This window comes from Artibeus jamaicensis, unplaced genomic scaffold (genome assembly GCF_021234435.1).
Source record: "Artibeus jamaicensis isolate MK-2021 breed Jamaican fruit bat unplaced genomic scaffold, CSHL_Jam_final scaffold_286, whole genome shotgun sequence".
Taxonomy (NCBI): Eukaryota; Metazoa; Chordata; class Mammalia; order Chiroptera; family Phyllostomidae; genus Artibeus; species Artibeus jamaicensis.
Genome location: NW_026522034.1, coordinates 1,811,724 through 1,834,776, shown reverse-complemented (window position 1 = coordinate 1,834,776; position 23,053 = coordinate 1,811,724). Strand labels below are relative to the sequence as shown.

Below are 23,053 nucleotides of genomic sequence, written 5' to 3'. Positions count from 1 at the left end.
ATGGGAACTCCTTCGTAGGTGACTGTCCCCTTAGCTCTTGCTGCTTCTAGGATTCTCTCCTTCATTTTAATCTTGGCTAATGTAATGATGATGTGCCTTGGTGTGTTCCTTCTTGGGTCCAACTTCTTTGGGACTCTCTGAGCTTCCTGGATTTCCTGGAAGTCTATTTCCTTTGCCAGAATGGGGAAGTTCTCTTTTATTATTTGTTCAAATAAGGTTTTCACTCGTGACTGTTCTTCTTCCCCTTCTGGTACCCCTATAATTCGAATGTTGGAACGTTTAAAGATGTCCTGGAGGCTCCTAAGCCTCCTCATTTTTTTGAAATCTTGTTTCTTCATTCTTTTCTGTTTGGTCATTTTTTTCTTCCTTCTGGTCTACTTCCTCAATTTGAGTCCCAGTCTCCTTTCCATTACTATTGGTTTCCTGTGCATTACTATTCATTTCAATTAGTTTAGCCTTCATGTGTTCCTCTAATTTGTGACTAAAATGAACCAGTTCTGTGAGCATCCTGATCACCAGTGTTTTGAACTATGCATCTGAAAGTTTGGCTATTTCTTCATCACTTAGATTTATCAGCTCTGGGACTCTGAGTTGTTCTTGAGCCATGTTTTTATCTTGTTTGTGCCTGTTACATATGAGGAGCGGAGGCTTAGTTGTTTACCAAGGTGGGGCCACCCAGGTCCCTGGTTTGTGACACTGTATGTGGGAGTGGGGTCAGAGAGGGAGCAATGGCGGTCCTCTCCGCTTGCCCCGTCCGTCCCACCGCTCAACCCCCGCCTGTTTATCTGAGCGCAAATGTGCGAGCCCGCCGCCCTGCGGTCTCAACGCTCACCTCTTCACTGGTTTATCTGCACACAAATGCTCGACCAACTGCAGACAGGCAGCCGGGCCTCTTCCTCTTCCCTGTGTCCGCCCGCACCTGAGATCCACGCCTTCAGCTGCTTGCGCACCACCGGGTCAGGGATCTTTTTGGCCAACCCACTCTGCTCCACTGCTGGCTTCTCCCCTCTTACCAGTTTAGCTGAGCATTTCATTGTTTTCGGACTCCGTATTGTCGATTTTCTGTGTGGTTTGGTTGCGTTTATTGTTGTTAAAACTTTGTTGTTTTTAGATTTGGTTGTGCGTGGACGCAAGGTGTTTCCACCTATGCCTCCATCTTGGCAGAAGTCAGTACCATGCTGTTTTGATTATTACAGCCTTGTAGTAAGTATAACTTGAAATCAGGGAGCATGATACCTTCAACTGTTTCTTTTTCCTCAAGATTGTTTTGTTTGTTCTGGGTCTTTTGTGATTTCATATAAATTTTAGAATTGATCTAATTCTGTGAAAAAATTCCATTGGTATTTTCATAGGGGTAGCATTGAATCTGTAGATTGTTATGAGTAGTCTGATTTATTTTGAGGCAAATTTTCTCTCTAGCTGTGAATCTCTGAATCTAGACAAGGCATGTGCTTCCAAAATACAATGGTAGACAGGCATAGGATAGGCAATCTTTCTCTAAAAAGGGAGAAATTGCAAGGAAGGAAGGGGTGATGATTCCAGAATTTAGCAAGACAGACTCCTTCAGATCTTAAGGTTCAGAATAATTCTCTTTGATTCAAAACACTGCCCTTCAGACCCATGGAGGTGGCAGCGTCACCCCCATAGCTCTGCTGGATATCTTGCTCCTTTGGCTCTTTACTAGTATCTCTGCCAGAGTGGCCTACCCCTCTTGCCTCCTCAGGCACTGGGCAGCGTCATCCTGTCCTTCCATATGTGGAGAGGCAGTCCTACCCTTTGAAACAAAGGAAGAAACAAGTTTGCCCCCTGGACCTGTGGTGGCAGTAGTAGCCTCAATGATCTTTGGAACATTTTCAGGGTCATTCTTCCCTTTCCTAGAAGCACTTTAAACACTGAACGGCTCTAGGGTCCAGTCCTGTAGGATCCAAGAAATCCTATAACTTTCCTTCATTGCATTCTACTTTCCCTGTCCTTTTATTTTTTAAGTATATTTTATTAATTATGCTATTGTGGTTTTCCCAATTTTTCCCTTTATCCTTTATCCCCCCCTTTAGCCCTGTACTCCCCCAACCCTCCAGCATCACCCCCCTTAGTTCATGTCCATTGGTTGTACATGTAAGTTCTTTGAATTCTATTTCCTATACCATTTTTGACCTCTCCCCATCTATTTTATGCCTACCAATTATGCTTCTTATTCCCTGTACCTTTCCACACACACACCTCCTTTCCCCCTCCCCACTGAAAACACTCCATGTGATATCCATTTCTCTGATTATGTTCCTGTTCTGATTGCTTAGTTTTTGTTTTCATTGGTTTTTTTTTTCTTTTTTTTTTTTAGGTTCATTTGTTGATAGTTGTGAGTTTGTTGTCATTTTACTGTTCATAGTTTTTTATCTTCTTCAATCTCTTAGATAAGTCTCTTTAACATTTCATATAATAAGGGCTTGGTGCTGATGAACTCCTTTAACCTGACCTTATCTGGGAAGCACTTTATCTGCTCTTCCACTGTAAATGGTAGCTTTGCTGCATAGAATAATCTTGGATGTGTAGGCCCTTGCCTTTCATAACTTCAAATACTTCTTTCCAGCCCCCTTCTTGCTCTTTCTCTTCTCCTTCTGGAACTTCTGGAACCCCTATAACTCGGATATTGGAGCATTTAAAGTTGTCCAGAGGTTTCTAAGCCTCTCTTCATTTTTTTGAGTTCTTGTTTCTTCATTCTGTTCCAGTTGGGTGATTATTTCTTCCTTTTGTTCCAAATTGTTGATTTGAGTCCTGGTTTTCTTCCTGTCACTGTTGGTTCCCTATTTTGCTTTATGTCACTTTGGGTATCCTTCATTTGTTCTTTCATTTTGCAACCAGCCTCAATCAGTTCTGTGAGCATTTTGATTACCAGGGCTTTGAACTCTTCATCAGATAGGTTGGCTATCTCCTCATCACTTAGTTCTCTTTCTGGAGGTTTGCTCTGTTCTTTCATTTGGGCCCTATTTCTTTGTCTGGGTGCACCTGTTAAGCTGTGGGGGAGTTGGGCCTTAGGTATTCACCAGGGCAGGGCAACTCTTTTTGCTGTACTGCAGCACTGTCTGGTGGAGAGGGGCCAGAGAGGGAACAATGCACCTAGCCTGCTCAGCTGTAGCCCACTTTCTAACAAATCTTCATGTGAGACCGGAGTTTCTCCCTCCATGGCAACCCTTGCCACGGTAGTCCACAGTCAGCTCTGAGTCTCAGTTTCCAATTCAGCCAGCCCTCCCTCAAGGTCCACCACCTCTTGAGGGGTTCTCTCTGTCCACCACCTTACCAGTCTGGTTGTTCTGTTTGACTTTTTCTTTAATTCCTTGGTTGTCAGAGTCTCATGCAGTTTGATTTTCTGGCATTTTTGGTCGTTTATTTATTTTAGATTGATTGTTATCCTCCTTTAGGTTGTGCGAGGAAATGAAGGGTTTCTATCTGCGCCTCCATTTTGGCCCGAACTCCCTCTCTGTCCTTGCAGTTCAAAGTGACAGTGCTTTCATTGGTTTAATTCCATCCCTATTTGTAACTCTGCTGAGATGGCTGATTGAGTCCATGAGTCACACCCCTGAACTCTATCAAATGGTTGTTCAGCCATACCCTTAAGGTTCTCTTTAGAACAGCTTTCTCGCTTTCTGCAGTATGGATGGGCTAAGAATTTTCCCAGTCTTCAAGTTCTGGCTCCCTAACAATTCCTTAAGGCTTTAATTCTTCTCTCTCCTTCTGCGTTTTACTATAAGCAGTTAGAGGAAACAAGCCACTCTTTCAATGCTTTGCTTAGAAATCTTTCAGCTAAATATCCAAATTTCATCATGTAACAGGGTGCAGCCAAGGGAGGGGGGCCCAAATAGGGATTTATAATGAGGTCCAGAACTCGGTGTCCAGGAAATAGTAGAAAAATAAATATAGAGAGGATGTCCTCACTCCCACAGGTCTGAGCTGGGTGATGGGACACTTGGAGCAGGCCCATTGAGAGTTGCAACAGTTTTGCAGGTAATCTAGAACAGTCATTTAACATGTCTATAAATAACCTTTAACATGTTTCATAGATATGTTAAACAGCTATGGCCATGCTTTGAGCCAGGGGAATGGGAGTGACTTCCACCCATGAGGTAACTGGGAGGCAACTCCCCCTGGTTACACAGCATGTGTAAGAGCTTGGAGATGATTGGCTCCACACCTGCCCAGACTTACTATGGCAGCCAGTAAAGCTGGAAAAATATGGGAATGGGGAATGCTGGCAGCTGTGGCCAATTGTGGGCGGAGTCGGCAAGGATACAGCAGAGGAAGATTGGCGCTGGGATTTAAACCCATGGACAGCATCCATGTGGGGTCGTTTTGGGACCTCACAGCTTGGGCAGAGAAGAAACATGGACTTCAATTTCTTTTTCTGATATACAGTACCCCAGACGGGGCAGAGGGGGAAGAAAGGACTGTGTATTTGTGGGTATTCTAAAGGACTTTGGGATCTCAATGAATACATTAAGTCATTACTCTTAAGTTTGTATAACTCTTTAAATAAATAATCCCTTTCCTTTTCACTGATCTCTGGCATTGAGAGATGTCTTTCTCTGGCAGTGGGCAAGGCGAACCTGGTATTGGGGGGGGAAATCCCGGAGCACAAGGGGAGGGTCGTCCATTTGGTAATAGTATATTTTTCACCGCCCCCCACCAGGTCTGTTCTATAACAATCACAAAGTTCTACCTTCCACAAAATACTAGAACATAGTTTAGCCAAATTCTTTGTCATTTATAAGAATGATTACCTTTTCTCCAGTTTCTAATAACATGTTTCTCATTTCTGTGTAAGATCTTTCCAGAATCATCCTTAATGTTTATATGTCTACCAAGAGTTTATCATGCATCTCAAAACTCTTCTAGCTTGTACCTAATTCCAAAGCTACTTCTATATTTTGGGGTATTTGTCACAGTGGCTCCCCACTTCTTAGTCTGTTCTGACTGCTATAACAAAATACCATAGACTAGATTGCTTAAAGAACAGAAATTTACTTTCTCCCCATTCTGCAGGCTGGAAAGAGGAATCTCTTCCTGGCTTATATGCAGCCTGGCTTGCAAACAGCTGTGTCTTCTTGTAGGGGATTGAGGGTTAAGGCTGGGGAGAGAGTATATCACATTAGGGGTTAGGGCTTTAACATATGACTTTTGGGAAGACACGATTCCATGCACAACTTATTTTTTAGTTCAATGTGAATAGCTTTATTATTTTAAACTAAAGAAATGACAGCACAGATCAATAAAAGCAGATTTGGAGTCAGCTGACATGGGTCCAAATTCTGAATCTATTGCTGTATATTCCCAAGCAACTCATATGATTTGCCTCTCTGGGTTTTCATGTGAATTATGCTAACTGCCCTACATACCTTATAAGATTGTTATAATACATGTGTTTATGCAGTGAAACTGCTTTTGTAAACTATTAAGTACATGTAGAATATAAGAAAATAATTCATTATTGTTTTTAATAGTAATGGAAAAGTACTGCTCAACATTCTTTAGATCACTCACTATTATTCTTTAATATTAGGCATAGGCTTCAGCATATTAAGGTAGGTTCTGCACTTAGAAATTTTTTCTCATTACTTCAAAGATGTAAATATCTTTCCTTAAAATGATGAGAGAAAGCTACTAAATGCTAACATCCTCAAGAATTTTAGCATTGCCAAAAATTGGATGCAACTTAGTGACTAATATTAAGGAAACAATTTAATAAATGATGATTCATCGGCCCAAGGAATTTTTGTAGCCATTATAAATTGTTATTATGAAGACTACATGAATCATGAAAAGAAATTTGTGAAATGTCACATGAAAATAGTAGAATACCAAATAATATGAGCATAACTTTTTTAAAAAATTGACCTTTAAAATGATAATATGAAAATAATTCGTTTGTTAGAATGGTGATAAGTATAGGTGACTTTTTTGTTTTTAAAAAGTTATGCTATCATATCTTTTTAATAAAAAAACTAAGGAATTAGAGATTTTGAATCATTTAACACTGACCTTTGTGAAGGCAGGTGTCCTTATAGTTATTCATCTCCGTAGTCCCATCCTCTAGCACAAATTATAAATAACTTCTGTTTTCATGCTACCCAGCTTTGCGCACACTCGACCTTTGTCTGGACTGCTCTTCTGGGAAGACCATTGTCATCTCTAGGTGACCTATTTCAGAGTCACCTGAAGAGTCCTCATTAAAAATGTAGTTTTCTCTGCTACATCCCGTCTCTGGAAATGAGGCTTAAGAAACTGTATCATTATTAACAAGCATCCCCAGGTTCTTCCTACACACAAAAATTGAGGACTATTAATATAGTGTTGAAGAATTCGGGTTTTTAATTCAGGCCTGGATTTAAATTTGTGCTTCAGCAACTTACCAGCTTTGTTACATTGGCCCAGTTACTTGCCTTTTCTAAGCCCAGTGCCTTTATATTTAAATTGAGAAAATACTTCATTCTTCTGAAAGCTGTTGTGAAATATCACAGGAGTCATTGTACATAATAATATATATAGTGCTCAGAGCATCATTTGTCACCAAGTAAGCATTCGGTAAGTGGTAGTTGTTTATTCCTCCAACTCTATTTTCATGTACCTAGAAAGCTCCTATGTTTTCTTAAAAAATCAAGCTCTGTGAATTTTTTCTCTGATCTTCTGAGAACATGTTGACACCTCCTTTCTGTGTATCTACTGTATATCTAGTGGATTTCTCTATCACTGTGCTATTGTGCTACAGTTACACAGTCATACAGTACTACCATCATGCAATTAAAATAACATGCCTCCCCACCCTACTATTAGACTTGTGCTTCCCCATGGCAGGAACCAGGCTTATTAATCCTTATGTCCTTATTATACTATTAATTTAATATTCTTACCATTACATAGCATTATATACTATCTAATATATACATGGTAGACAGTCAATATTTCTTGACCTTTTAGCAAATATTTACTGTATAAACCACTGTGATAGCCGTGTAGGTTTGTTACTGGCAAAACAGAACACAAAAGAACATAACTTTTGTGGTGGGACTGGATTCGAACCTGAGACACTCAGAGTGGAACAGGGAAGCAATCTGTCTGCCCACCATTATAACTGCAGTTGGGACTCAAACCCACTTTCAGGGATGCAAAAACAAGACAAAACAATATGAGATAAAAGGACACACTGCCTAGGAAACAAAATCTGTCTGGGCAGGGTGAGAGACAGCCTCACCAATCACGCTGATGGTGAAGCAAATGTTCAAGTTTGGCTGCTTGATGAGCCCAATTCATGACTACTTCTTGCTATGTCCTGCTATAGGGACATAAAGGGTCCCACCAGAGTCACCATGAAATGTTACTGGCATTGGGCTCTTGGGTTCCTTAAGATAGAAATCTAGAGACAAACCCATAAAAAAATTTCTGGACAGATTTTATTATGTTTATGCTCCAGCACAGGGAGGCAGCACTGAGAAGGTCATCCCAACTGGCTGTGGGGATGGCTCTACTTGGTTGCTTTTATAAGCTGCTTGCTTTCTTTAAAGCAGGGTTGTGCAAAAAATTTGGCTTTTGAAGAAAGGCAGGCTTGCGAAGTATTCAGGGAGTAGAATTTGGCGGGGGCAAATTTACTTCTTTACTTCTTTTTCTGTAGGGTTGCTTGGCAGCTATGACTAGGCTTGCCCTGTGGGACGCTAGATGGTGGTGTTGCTCATTAGCCCCACCCTATGAAGGTCAGACCTTGGTCAACTGTGCATGCAGATCAGTAGTTTAAGCAGGCAGTTAGGCAACCTTTCACTTTCAGCCTCTGTGTATCTTTTGTTTTGATGCAAGTCTCTTGCAGATGGCATGTGTGTGGGTCATGTTTTCTTATCCATTCAGCTACCCTGTGTCTTTTGATTAGAGCATTTAATCCATTTACATGTAAGGTTATTAATGTTAGGTACTTATTCATTGCCATATTTTCCCTTTGTACCTGTGTTTCTCTCTCTCTCTCACTCACTCACTCACTCTCTCTCACTCTCTCTCTTTTTTGAATCAGTCCCTTTAACATCTCTTGTAATGCTGGCTTGATGGAGATGTACTCCTGTAGCCTTCTTTTGTCTGAGAAGCTCTTAATTTCCCCTTCCATTTTAAATGAGAACCATGGTGGGTAGAGTATTTTGGTAGCAGGTCCTTGTTTTTTATTACTTGAAATATGTTATGTTGGTTCCTTCTGGCCTATTGTGTTTCTGTTGAGAAATCAGCTGATAGCCTTATTGGAGCTTCCTTATGTGTCACTAGCTGTTTTTCCCTTGCTGCCTTTTAAGAGTCTCTCTTTGTCTTTAAATTTTGCCATTTTAATTTGTATGTGTCTTTGAGTGGGCCTCTTTGAGTTCATCTTGATTGGACCTTCGTGCTTCCTGGACTTGCATAACTTTCTCTCACTGAGTTAGGGAAGTTTCCTGTCACTATTTTTTCAAACAGATTTTCTAGCCCTTGCCCCTTTTCTTCTCCTTCTGGTAACCCTATCATGTGGACATTTTTGCATTTCGTGTTGTCCCAAAGCTCCCTTAAACTATCCTTGTTCATTTTGAGTCTTTTTTTTTTTTTAATTTTGTTGTTCTGACTGGGTGTTTTCTTCTACCTTGTTTTCCAACTAGCTGATTCAGTCTTCTGCTTTGTCTAGCCTGCTTTTAATTCCTTCTAGTATGTTCTTCATTTCAGATACTGCATTCTTCATTTCCAATGGATTCTTATTCAAGTCTTCTAAGTCCTTTTTTCATGCTGAGGTCATTCCCACTAAGTTCCTTGAGCATTCTCTTAACCATTAGTTTGAACTCTACGTCCGATAAATGGCTTGCCTCGATTTTATTTAGCTCTTTCTCTGGGGATTTCTCCTTTTCTTTCATTTGATGGTTCTTTGTATCCCCATTTTAGTTGTCTCTTTGTGTTTGTTTCTATGTATTACATTGCTCTGCTTTGTTTCTCTGTCTTGTGGAGTGGTTTTATGTGTTAGGAGTCCTGTGGGACCCAGTGGTGCAGACTCCTTCATCTCCTGTGTAGATACTCTAGGGATGTCCTTTGTGTGAGTTATGTGGACTCTCTTGTTGTATTTGTGCCCTGATTGTTATTGGCCCACTTGTTGGTGGGAGTTCCCCTCTGGCTGGCTAAGAGGCTCAATCCCAACCACATGTTGTACACTCTTGTATAGGTGCTCGTAGAACAAAGCAAAACAACACAAAAACTACACCAAAATGAGCAACTCTCCTCAACTATAAACAATATTGACAACAAGAGAGCAAAGAGTAATAAAGGTGAAAAGGAATAGTAGAGGAAGGGGAAAGGAAAAATAGTACGAGAAGACTAAAGAAAACTGAATATGAGAGATGAGAGGGGAAGAGAACTACTATGTTTTGCTGTGTATAATGCATACCCATAATTTTTGTGCATTATACATGATATTGTTATGCCCATTATTGTACCCACAGTAAGTAATCATTATACCCATGTATAATGCACATCTTTATTTTTTTCCCTCAAAAATTTGGGCAAAAAAAAAGTGTGCATTGAATATGGCTGGTAAATAGGAAGAGGAAAACAGCAAAGATCACAAAAATAGTAAAAGAAGAAAAGAAGGGGAAAGTAGAGTAATCAAAGATAATAGTAGAATAGGAGATAAGAAAGAAAAATTAAAGCACCAAAATTGAAAGAAAAATTAAAGCACCAAAATGAAAGAAAAAGAAGAATACATGAAAAATAAAAAGGCTATGAAAAAGAAAAATAGCTAAGATAATGAAAACAGAACCAAGTGGATTCGTCTCAGCAGAGTTCAGATCTCACCTGCTGCTTTCTCCCTTTGGAAACTGCTCTGATGTCTAAGTCTGGTGTAAAGTAGTGTCAGGTCCTGTCCATGTCTGGCCTTCACCTGCTTTATTGAAGCTACAAGTGATCCACAGTTTGTGACTGATTCCATCAGGCTTGGATGCTCCTGTGATGGGCCAAGCTACTCTGCAAAACTGGCTTTTATCAGCACTGGGTTCTGGGGCATGTCAGCAAACATCCCAAGTCACCACAGGATCCATCTCTGCCTACCTCTGCCTGCTGACCTGCTGTCAGTCTTACACTATTTACTGACCCAACTGTTTCTTAGAGGGCTTCTGGCAGAAACCTAGGGCTGTGGCTCCTGGATCTCCCAGGGCAGGTGCCTTTCAGACTTCAGAGAAGATGATAAATGTGTTCCCCTTCCTCTGACCAAAAGGAGTTGAGTTATTAATATTTGAAAACTAGCTACTATGTGGTTCATAGAATAATGCAATACTATTACCTAAATTAAAATCATTGCAGTCTCCAAAATAAAGATTGGTGAGATCCACATCCTATTGAGAAATCCTATTATGGAATCCTCTGTAGGTCTGTGTTTTGCTTGTAACTGTTTTCATGGTTCTGTGCCACTTAAAAGCCCTAGTATTTTGTTTCTCTCTTTCACACTCCAGTCTTCTTCCTTTTTCCATTGCCCTTAAAACTGTAGTGACCCATTATTCTTCAGCCTTTCTACATACTGTAAAGTGAAGAGATGAGGAAGTGTCATCTCCTCAGGTTAGCTATCTAAGCAGGTAATTTTTCTTTAAAGCTTCCACAATGACTGAGCAGTTTATCATTTCTTTTTCATTAATCACTTTGAAACTTATATCTCAAGTTGATCTGTGAAGCTAACCATTAATTTTTTTAACTTGTTAAAAGATTTTCTTTTTAGAGAGAGGGGGAAGGAGAAAGACTGGGAAAGAAATACCAATGCCTCTATGTGCCCCCTACTGGAGGCCTGGCCGGGAATCAAACTGGTGACTCTTTGGTTCTCAGGCCAGCACTTAACCAGGGTTACACAGCTAGTGGCAGGGCTAAATCCCAGGCCTCCTAAGTTCTTGGTGAGTGTCCTTTCTATCATGTGACAGCTAGAGTTTAACCACTTAGTCTCATTTAGCCAGATTCAATGCTATTCAATTGACTTTTCAAGGCTGAGGAGTCGAACTGGCCATATGATATTGAGAAAAGTACTAAAACTATAAATGGAGTCAATGGTGCTGTGCCCTAGATCCAGCTGCACTCAACGAAATAATGTCTAGTATAGGATTTTTGAATTCATGTTGTGACTGATGAACATATAGGATTATATGTTATACTGCATGTGCTGAGACTTTGAGAGCTTTCAAAAGACAATGTTTTCTGCAAAATAGATATTTGAACTTGAGTTTAGCCTGGGGGTATATCTCTGTTTTGAGACTAGAAGTTTGTTTAAAGAAGAAATGCATATTATACCCTCAAACTGATTAGGTAGATGGTAGAAGAATTGAAGAAACTCATTTTCAGAGAGAAAAAGAAGGATTTCTATGTCACTGCTCAAGCCTCTGATTATAATCAATGTGTATAAATACAGTGATAGAGGGATACTCCTCTCCCCCAATACTCCCTTGCTTTTGGTCTTTTTTTAAGTATCTGTTTGAATGGAAATCAGAATATGCTGCTTCTCAGAACTGGGGACCCTCCAAAGAATGTGTACATTTTTCTCTTTAAATAAAAATAATTACAGAGTCTTTTTAAAATTTTGCTTCTTTTCTGAAGTGCTACAATAAACAGGCCGTGTAAGCCCTGCAGAGTGCCTGTTGCTGGAGGCTTTGTTATCTCTGACACATGGCAGGCAGTGTGCTCTTGTGAGGAGGAACAGTAGAAAATGTGTTCCTCAGTGGATAGGTTGCAGAGGAGCCATCCTGACCAGGTGTCGGTGACCTATGAACCTAGTGCTGCAGACTGAGTCTTCCATTGTCAGCTCCTCTATCTCACAGCATGAGGATAATCCAGTTAGGGGTGATTTTATTTTTTGTTTTCTTAACCCTTTAAGACTAGAAATACAATAGTTGATTTAGTATATAGAATTTTTGGCTAATGTTTTTGAACATAAACTCTTCCTTGACCCAAAACCTTTTAATAAAGTTCGTTTTGGAAGGCCTTATAGCCTGAACATTGGGCCTTAAATGAGGTCTGTTAAGAGAAAACATAAAACAGAATCTTGTCATTGAAATGTTAGTTTTGCTTTTACTAGGTAAACCAAAGATTTTCTCAAGCTTTTATCTCTACCTTGCCAATGATCATGAGTGCCTGAGTTGTAACCATCACATGACATCCATTGAAAAGTTAGGTAAACCCCCAGTTTAATTGGCCGATCGTATGTCACTCTCCTGACCACTGATAAAATAAGGTATCTTGGCCTACTTTATGAGCCACTAATTGAGCTGTTTTGTAAGTCTTGGCTGCAAACCTCCACAGAAAGTAGGTGAAAATTGGTTTTTTGTTGTTTTCTTTTCTAGATAAGGTGCAGGATATAGTGGAAAGAGCAAGCTTTGATGTTAGACAGAGTTAGGTTTGCAAACTGGTAAGCCTGGGCTGCTCTGCCCTGTTTTTAAAAAAATTCTTAGACAGCCTACTTTGAAGGGTCAGTGTGAGGACTAGAGATAATACACATAAAGTGCTTAGCATGTAGACAGCCTTAAGAAATGGTTACTGCCATTATTATTGCCACTCAGCACAAGATTACCAAGACACTTTCTGAAGACTTCATTATAACCCTCTATTCCTGACCAGTCACCTTCTCATCAGTCCTTCTTTACACATCATAAGCCTGGTTATGAAAGTGTGTGTATTTTAAATTGTATTATTTGCTTGCTTTTTTCAGATCTGTAAGAGCAAAGCTAAAGAATCTCAGCAGTATTATCACAGCTTGGCTGTTCGGCAGAGTCTGGCTATCCATTTTAACATCCAGCAGGACTGTGGTCATTTCCTTGCTGAAGTCCCTAAGCGTCTGCTTCCCTGGAAGGATCCTGATGCCCCTGAAGAGGAAGAGGATGAAATGCAAGAGAATGACGAAGAAATGAAAGGAGAAAGTGATGGGAAAAGCCCAGAGTCCTGCTCTGAAACAGAGTCATCCCAGAAAGAAAGCCAGGGAGTCATTTGCAAGAAGCAGAGAAGTCACGTTGTGGTCATCACCAGAGAGGTTCCCTATCTCACCATGGCTGATTTTGTGAAAGATTCTCTGGCCAAGCACGGGAAAAGCCCCAATGTGTATGAGAGGCAAGTGTGTCTGTTGCTCTTGCAGCTGTGCTCTGGCCTTGAGCACCTTAAACCCTACCATGTTACTCACTGCGATCTACGTCTGGAGAACCTGCTGCTTGTCCACTACCAGCCCAGAGGAACCACCCATGGCCTTGGGCCTGCAGAACCCAATCCCACCTCATCTTGTCTCATGAGGCTTATAGTAAGCAACTTCTCTCAGGCCAAGCAGAAGAGCCACCTGGTGGACCCTGAGATCCTCCGGGACCAGTCCCGCCTTGCCCCAGAAATCATAACAGCCACCCAGTATAAAAAGTGTGATGAGTTCCAGACAGGCATCCTCATCTATGAGATGCTACACCTGCCCAACCCCTTTGATGAGAACCCAGAGCTGAAGGAAAAGGAGTACACTCAAGCAGACCTGCCTCGAATCCCACACCGTTCCCCCTATTCCTGGGGCCTTCAGCAGCTGGCCAGCTGCCTCCTGAACCCCAACCCTTCTGAGCGGATCCTCATCTCAGATGCTAAAGGTGTCCTCCAGTGTCTCCTCTGGGGTCCCCGGGAAGATCTCTTTCAGACTTTCAACACCACCCCCAGCCCAGTGCAGAGGAACGCCCTGCTCCAAAACTGGCTGGACATCAAGCGAACAGTGCTGATGATAAAGTTTGCTGAGAAGTCCCTGGACAGGGAGGGTGGGGTCAGCCTTGAGGATTGGCTTTGTGCTCAGTATTTGGCTTTCGCCACTCCAGACTCCCTCAGCTGTATTGTGAATATCCTGCAACACCGTTGATGTATCCTGGTTGCTGCTTTTACTTCACCTTCTCCCACACACTTCCCCATCCCAGTACTCATACAGAATTCAAGGAAAGGAGAGAGACAAACTGTTCATCCCTGTTCACAAACAAATGAGTCTACTCAGAAAGGTTATCCACAGCTCCAAATCATGTGAGCAGCGGAGTCTGTCTTACCTTCACAGAAATTCAACTGCACAAACATTCATTTGCCTCCCATTGGGAAACCTTTCACCCTAATTGTCCCACAAATTCAGGTAAAAAAATGAAAACATTTTTGAAGGGACAGCTCCTTTGTAATGTATTCAGTGACCTATGTCCAGTTCCTCCATAATTCTGAATTTCACCTTTTTCACCAAGTACTTATTTTTACTTAGCAATAGATAGATTAACCAATTCTTATCATCCACTAAGCTCACAAAACAGACTCTCTTCCTGTGTTACCAGGCAGAACTGCCATCCTTACTATCCACTCAGTTTTGGTTCCAGGGACTAATATTCCTTATTTCAGGAAATAGTAGAAGTACAAGGAGAGATCCCATCCCTTGGGTCATGGACCCATTTTCATTTCTGTTGTCAATAACTGGGTGCGTTGCATGGTGGGTAGCCCTAACAATCTCCCCTCTACTGCCACTGCCCAATTTTCCTTCACCTTGACTCTGTCCCCACTTGCCAGTGACATTTGTGCTTTTTGGCCTCTTGTGGCATAATAAAGAGCTGACCCAAGGTGGTATCACCCACTCCTCAGCAGGGCAAAATGCACTTCAGGTCTTATAAACAGCTGGCAGCACAGAAGGAGATGTTTTTCCTGCATGTGCAATTCTCGAGGGACCATCATGGGAACAGTGTTTTTAAAGTACCACTCTTTGATTACTGTCAGAGTTGGCAGCCAGGGCTGGTGGTGCTCAGATCTCAATTTTTTTCCCCAAGCAGTAACTGGCCAGCTTTCTTCTATCAATAGCCAGTATTAACTAGTCTACCAAATGCTATGGATAACTGTCCTGGATGAAACAGCTGTCAGTCAAGGTCTAAGATCTTCTTAGAGGGCACAGTGCAGATGGCTATTATAATGGTCAGAGGCAGGAGGAGGGGAGAAGACCGCAGGTAAGACTACTGACCTCCTCTTTAGAATGCTGACCTTTGCTGGAGAAATTCCCTCTCAGTTGCCCTAGCATATTGACTGAAATGGCTCTGGAGGACAGCTCACAGGGAAACTCAATAGTTGAGGTTAGTGGCTGAAAGCTGTTTCACTGTACGTGGGGTCTGTGCTTCTTTCCTATGGATATATGTGCAATTTTTAATGTATTTTTTAGCTGTGTATTACAGTGTTTATGTTGCAACTTCACCTGAAGCAAGATGTATAACACTCCTCCCCTTCCCTTGGCACATATTTGCGCTAAAAGACAAGTGTTCCTTCCATGGGGGTATGTGAGTTTGTGTGTGCTTATTTTATTCAAAACTGTGAGTATGTTTACTTAAATCTTGCTATTCCAAAAGTCACTCAGTGTGAGTGTCCATACACATTTGTGCCTGTGTGTGCACATGCAGGCTAGAAGTAGAGAGAGGCCAGGCCTCTGGGGGAGCCATCTGTGGCAAATGGATAGACATGTTCTTTGTACCTAGTGAGTAAAGGAGCCCTTGGGACTCTTGTCGCCCAGCACAGGGTTTCTTAAAGTCAGGTCTAGCTCTGTAGTATTACTTAGATAGCACATAAGTGGCCTTTGGAAATTTCTTAGTTTTTAACATTTTTAACAGCCTTTCATGTGATTCACCTATATCAAAGAGGATCAATAACAAGAATGTATTTTATTATACCCTTTTTTTTTAAGAGAATGGCATACGTGTGACTGCATTTGAACTCTGTCCCTGTCCTCCCAGCCAGCAGTACAGGACTCCCAAAGGAGATAGTTGGGTGGCCCGCAAAGAGTGCCTCCTCTAGCCAGAGTGCAGAGCTCTGCCCTGAGGGGAGGCCACAGAGTGAGCATGCCACTGTAGGCCAGGTCTCTCAGTGTCCTGTGGCATGGCTGTGACTTGCCTAATTACACGCTGAAGTAGCCCACGGACCACTGACCGTGTCAGCTAACACATTCCCTTACCAGCCTTCCCCTGCATACACACCATTTCCTGATGGTTTGTGTATTGAGACTGTCTCTCTCTTGATGTCACTTTTGTGCCTTGCCCATGTAAATTTAAATGTTGACTATTTAATAGGGTTTTACACTTAATGAAGAAAGTTTCCTTGTCCCTCTATTTGTTCCCTGAGTATTGTCTTCCTTCCTTCCTTCCTTCCTCCCTCCCTTGCTTCCCTTCTCCTTCTTCCTTCCTTCCTTCTTTCTTTCCTTCATCCTTCCTTCCTCCCTTCCTTTCCTGCCTTCCTTTTCCTTTCTGTTTTGACCTGAATCCAGTCTACTTAATTTTAACTCTAATATAAGCACAGGCACCGTCTACTACCATTGTATTATATAGCACTGGAAACCAAGCATCCCTTCATATCAGATATGTTTGGTACTGTTTTTATATTCAAATTCGTTAAGGGTAAAAGACAAATGCCAACTAGTCATAGATGGGCCTCAGGCTTCCCAGAGAGAGGGATTACATTAATTTTTTCTCTGAGTGATGGCTGAAGAATGAGAGAGAAAGGGAAGGTGGTGTACAGGTTAGAGCCAAATTGGCAAAACAACTTATGTCTGGGCAAGAAGTACTCATTATTTGGTCCTCAGAATATTTTTCTACAATAATGAAATTTAGTCAATCTAATATCTCAAATATATATATTTACATATACATATTTACATTTACATTTTAATTATAGTAGGAACTTTGAATTCATCAACTGAAAAGAAACCCTATTAGACAAAGACAGGCATATATATATATATATATATATATATATATATATAGGTTTGGACTGTGACTAGTATAGCACTTTAAGTTTTCTCAAGTAACTTCGAGTTACTGTCTTTAATATTGATTGGAATTTTTTTCTTTTCTATTGAAGTCTGTACTATAGTTTCTTACATTTATTTTGAGACTTTGAACAATTAAGCCACTGTTGGAACTTTTCCTTCAGACACATGAGCAAGAATAATCTCTCTGACACATCTGGGTGTTGGAGAAAAAGGACAATGGCTGGAGTAGTCAAGACCAAGGCTAAATGTGTAGGAGTCCCTCAGCAGAGTGATAACCTGGTCTGGGGAGGAAGAGGATCAAATGTTCCACAGAGGGAACTAGGACTACCAGAGCTCTCCCACACTAGCCTGAGAAGAGCCCCTTCGGTATATGTGTAGTAATACAATGCCCAGACACTAGTTCATGAAGAGTAACAGAAGGATGGGAAAAAGAACAATTGTAACCTGTGGAATCAACAATAAAAGAATCATGAGTGAGGTCTACCAACCCCTAGGCTAAGTTAGGATTGGAAGCAGGAGTATGGCAGTGGGTTTCAAGTTGCCCTCTGAAGATGAACTGGGTGAGGTGCAGAATGGGGCACAAATGGCCACACTACTGACATTGAGGGGCTAAAAGTATATTTGGGGGGATTTTAAAAGCCTGAGTAGCATTTCATTGTCAGATTAAGTAAGATCAGTTTTACTTTTAAACTCAGAATGAGTTTGTGAACACATTTCTAGAGTAGAGCTACCTAAAATTGTATTTCAAGTTTTTAGCAATACAAAATTTCCGTGAAAGATCTTTGGAGCCTACTATGTAGTATGGCATAGAAGGATTGCACTCAGCTTCCCCAAGTTTTGTTAATACTTTGGTGCTGGGAAGTAACTTGACTTGGTTTTGCTGGTAACCTGCAGCCAGGATTTCCCCCTAGATTTTTACTAGCAGTGATCTGAAAAAAACACAGGCTAGTCCTAGAAATTGGGATGGACTCATGATACTACAATACATTCCAAATGATTCTAGATGTGAAACTAAAGTACGAACATACTTGGAGAGGGGAGAGAGGAACTTGACTCCCTAGGCCAGCTCTGACATGCTTTTATTCCCCTCATTAGTTGATAAGGATTGAAAATCCTGGTAAATGAGTGAATAGGATGGCTGTCCACAAAACCTCACTGAAGCTCAGATTCTCAAAGACCCAAAGTGCTGTGCTGACACAAATCCAAGTGCTGCTCTTGTTGAAGTGTGTACTGAAGTCCAGGTGTCCATGGACATCAGTGCCCAGAGTGGGGCTCCATGGACCCAAAGTGATGCCACATGAGAAGCAGAGGAATGCAGTGCGAGACCCCAGACAGAAATTGTACCCAAGGAATCAAGCCGTCTGTCTTGCTGGTGCTGAGGTGATGGTTTTGGGCTAGAACAGAAGCCACAGAGGGAAGTTCACATACAGTCCATGTCAAGGTATTTGGCTAATAAAATAATCCATCCTCAAAAACGTATATTTTCTTTCTTTTTTTTTAAACCAAAAATGGAAAAACATCTATTTTGTGTACTAGGGGGAAAAAGGAAAGAGATGATGGTGATGAGGCGATGAAAGTCTTAAAGAGATGTGTTAGTTTCCATGGGTTTGTTTAGAGAACTCTTGGGAAAGCTAACAAATTATAATAGTTTTTATAAACCATTCTACAGAGGTGTTTACCAGTCATCATGACCATCATTCAGTATTTTAAGTGCTCAGAATGTACAAGGTGCTATACAGCTGCTAAACATACCTTCTCTGCAGCTGTTTGAAATTAGAGTAGATTTTTGCATCAGCCACTGCTAGGTTTCCCCACCTGGGTGGACTGCAGGAGCCTGCACTCTGGATGACCATTACCTGGTTCCCACCCAGCCCCATGTTTCCTTTCAATCAAGGAAGTTTCAGGGAGTCAGAAGAGGTTGGGAATTTTTTAACCTAGCAGAAGTATAGAGTCATATATTTTGCTACAAATATTATTGTATTGTGGAAAATTCCCTTTGCCCTTACAGTGTATGGAAAGTATGTGTGTGTCTGTAGCCATGATAACTTGAATGTTGAACCAGCCCTGGGCTTTAGGGTAGCATTTTTGAAAGACATACCAACCACACTGCTTCAGAAAACTTGCTCTAAACACTACCTGCAAATCCCTTCCGTTACCAGGTTTAAAGAGTGTCATGTAATTTGAATCATGGCATTCCTCATTCCAATCTCTTTAGTTTTTTATGGCTCTCTCCACACTTTATATTTGAAAATGTTTCTGTCGCGCTTTCCTGAAGCCTCACCTTTCTATTTACATATTTTAGAGTTGTATAAATCTACCAGTGAATGGTCTCCCCTTTCGCCGGGTAGTGCTGCCCTTTGGTTTGCTGTGGTACCTTGCTGTGTTCTCTGTGGCATGTTACTGTGTAAATAAATTCATTTTAAAATACTCTAAAAACCGGACTAGCACTTGTCCTTTCAGTGCCTCTATCACACTGACATGTAGGGGAGGGTTCAGTTGCAGACACTGTTATGTCTTACTCCCCAGGACTCGTGCCTTCTTGGATATTCATCAGATGTTAATCTGGACCATGTTTTCTGTGCATCTTCTCCCTAATCTGAGGAAACTACACCTGGAAGAAAAAGTGCAAGCCTTCTGCTTTCCCCAGAGCTCAGAAGGCTGCAGGTTTGCTGTGTGAGATTGCTCCCTGGTGGCCAGTCCCAGTTATAGCCTGACTGGGTTTGTATTGTGTGTTCGGAGGTTTGGTTAGCTGGCTGTGGCTGACCCCATTAGAAATCTCCAAGCAGTGCAAACAGTATGAACATGGACAGGGCCTTGTTGAGTATCATCTGCTAAGGAATTAATGTGCTTAAGGTACGTAGTCACACACACAGTCCTTACAAAGCCAGACAAGCTAATTAATGCAGACGCTTCAACAGCAGAGAGACTACCTGGCTTAGTCAGGAAGAGTTGGCAGTTGGAGGAACAGCTGCCATGTTATTAAGAGTAAAATGGATGGAAGTGCAAAAATATAAACTCAAAATTTAGACCAGATTTTAGAGCTCTAACCCTTGCAGTGGACACTGTCTCCAGCCCAGCATTTCTGCTCCTCTCCACTAGCAAGAACTCGGCTTTGCAGACATACTATTTAAGGCACATTATGGAAAAATGATAGCCAGACTCTGAGTTTTGTGTTGCTGAGGAAGTAAAACGCATTACCATGTGGGCTGCAAAGCTTTGCCTGTGTTACCTGGGTCCGGGAGGAAAGGTCAGCAACAGAACCTGAGAGACAGCCCCCAGGGACGCAGGCTCTGCTTGGGGAGGTCCTCAGCCTGCTTGCTAGGGAGGAGTCTGGGGACTTACCCTTCCTAGTGGTGAACACAGTACACCTGCTTTGGGGGGCGGGAAAGGAACCAAAGAGAGCAGGCAATCATGGCTGAGAGTTCACACACCTCAGAGATGGAATGCACTAGGCTAGGGTTGCTGTCTAATGCTAAAGTACGAATGGCCAACCTGGGACCCTGGAGGGGCATGAGGCTGCCTGAGCAGACCAGTTTAGAGTTGCTCTAGTCAGGCTTCAGAGAAATACAGTTTGAGTTCTTCCAGTGGGGTCATTGTGGTTTGATATAACTGGGAAGCCTGGAGAGAAATCACCCAATTTCCCATCCATTATTTCACCCAGCATGAGATCCATTCCTGGAAATTCCATCAGTGGCTTCTCTTTGATTCAGAGGTGGTGGACCATGGACATTTAGACAGGAGCTTTGGTTTCTACATGCCTGGAGACTGGCTTCTTCCAATCCAGGCCACAGAGTGTGGGTATTTCCTACCTGTAATGCACTGGTAAGAGGAGCTATCCGCAAACCTGGGGCTGCAAGTGTGCACCATCTGTTCCAGGAGCTCTCTGCCTGCTCTCCAAAGCCCAGAAAATGCTCCCTTTTATGTGATCCTATTCCCTGTGAGGGAAGGGACTTCATTAGTGCCTTAGGAGCCAAGAACAGCAATTGCCAGGTCACAAGTTGTAAGAAGGGCTCAAGACAATTACAGCTGAAACAAAAATTTGATTTCGGCCCTGACTCATGTGGCTCAGTGGATTGAATGCAGGCCTGAGAACTGAGAGGTCAGCGGTTCAATTCCTGGTCAGGGCACATGCCTAGGTTGCAAGCATGTGAGAGGCAGCTGATCGATGTTTCTCACATTGATGTTTCTCTCCCTCTCTCCCACTCCTTTCCTCTTCCCGTCTCTCTAAAAATAAAAATTAAATTGGATTTCACACTGAGTTGGGAACAAGAAGGAATCAGTTGCCAAGATCCAGTTCTCTCAAAGTTGCAAACCTTGAGTGGAAACAGGATGCCTGACTTCCTGGAGATTCCATGTGATTCAGCACATGCTCTGGAAGGTACATGGAAGCAACCAGAAGACAGTGGTGCTAGTTGCCTGTCTTGTCTCAGCTTGAGAATCAGAGTGGTGCTGGGAGAGGCGCTGGACTCCTGTGAAATCTGTAAGGGGGTGGAGCCTACCAGGGGCCTCAAGGGTAGAGGCAGCTCTACCCCTGCAGCTCTATCAAGGAAGCAGAGCTCTCGGCTTGCTGTGGATCTATCACCTTCACTAACTGTAGTGATAGGTGAGTGACCAGCCCGCACTTGAGCTGGAGTCCTGGAAACAGGGACCAGAAGTGAAAGACAATAAATCTTTCTAAGCCTGTGGCTACCTCATTTTCAATTCCCCTTACCCCAAATGCCTTTCCTCCCTGTACCACCCACTACCCAGCGGCCTAGGGGCATCATGTCTGAAACCAACCCAACGCTACTGCCACAGTCTTTCCAGCCCCAATGCCCCTGGGCCTGCTGATGCCACCTAACACTGGGGACAGAACCCAACCTCTAACCTTCATGCTCTGCAGACCTCCCTCCAGCCGTGCCCAGGCCCAGAGTTGCTCAGCTTTCCCCTCAGACTCTTCTTTCTCCTCAGCCACCTGCACTGGGCATGCTCTGGAAGATCAGGGAAGCTGGCCCTGCACAAGGACCTGCGTGTGGCTGGCCTGGGCATAGCACCAGAGAGCCCCCAGGCTATGGCCAAGTGAGTGCCAACACTAACAACAGTATATATTTCCCACACAGTCTCACTTGATCCTCACTACCAACCCATGAGATGGCTCCATTCTGCCCATTTTTCACTCAAAATAATCCAAGCCATAGTTTGAACTGTGTGTGACTTCTCATTCATTACTCTTTCCTCCACTTCGTCCCACCACCTACTTGTGGCCAGGACACTTGGGAGTACTATAGGAGCTCAGGGGAACAGGGAAGAGCTTCCTGGGTGGTTGTAGAGCCATGAAGGAGGAAAGGCCTTTTCTGCATGTGTTCTTTCATTCTTAAATGCCATGTGCTGGGAACCTAGTGGTAGTCAAAGCCAGCAGGAGCCCTGACCCAACTCTGATAGGCACAGAGGACACAAAAGCTGCCAGCTGGAAGGGGAGAAAGGGGCAAATGTTCCCACACACCGCTAGTGCCTGGGGAATGGTTTGGAGAAATGAGGCCAGAGTCTAGAACAAATTATCTTCTTCCCATTGGCTGCGCCAAACAAACAACCTGCAGGCAAAGGCAAAGTTCTTTGGAAGCCCAATCTGAGCCCAAGAATGCTATATAGCTCTACACGTGCTGAAAGCCCTCACAAGGCCAGGTAGGCCACCAGTGTGGGCTAACCATATCTATTGTCTGCCTCCAGGAGCTAGAAACCATATCTGAAGGGACCTTGAGCAGATTTCTTAACCTCTGTGAATTCCACTCATCTGTAGAATGGGGGCCTTGTCTAACATCTTTTTGCAGACAGCTGGGAGGCTGAATCAGGTAACATTTGTGCAAATGTTTTTAGACTCCCTTCTTAAAAATCAAAACACACTCGCCCTGGCTGGTGTAGCTCAGTGGATTGAGTGTAGAACTGTGAACCAGACAATTGCGGTTCAATTCCCAGTCAGGGCACATGCCTGGGTTGCAGGCCAGTTCCCTGCAAGCCACTTCCCAGCAGGGGACGCACGAAAGGCAACCATACATTGATGTTTCTCTCCTTCCCTTCCCCTCCAAAGATAAATAAATTAAATTAAATTTAAAAAAATCAAAACACACTTGAGGCATTCAGAAAGAAGCTGGGGAAAGGAGAAAAGCATTTGAGGGCTCAGATAAAATTAGTTGTAGCCTGAGAAGAGTGGTCTCTGAAGGAAAGGGTGTTGTCTTGAAGGGATGATGTTGGAGGGGCAACACCCTGATGGCTCCCCCTCCAGTATTTGCACCT

At 42.6% G+C, this 23,053-nt stretch overlaps 1 protein-coding gene across 2 annotated transcripts in view; it reads left to right on the top strand.

Moving 5' to 3' along the window:
- The window catches only part of PEAK1 (pseudopodium enriched atypical kinase 1), a 188,419-nt gene extending 170,157 nt beyond the window's left edge, over positions 1-18,262 (top strand). For both annotated transcript variants that reach the window (XM_037131217.2, XM_053656827.1), the window contains exon 5: positions 12,710-18,262. In XM_037131217.2, coding sequence (XP_036987112.2) covers positions 12,710-13,873 — 1,164 coding nt within the window. In that variant the 3' untranslated portion in view covers positions 13,874-18,262. The remainder of the gene's footprint in view (positions 1-12,709) is intronic.
- The last annotated feature ends 4,791 nt before the right edge of the window (positions 18,263-23,053 follow it).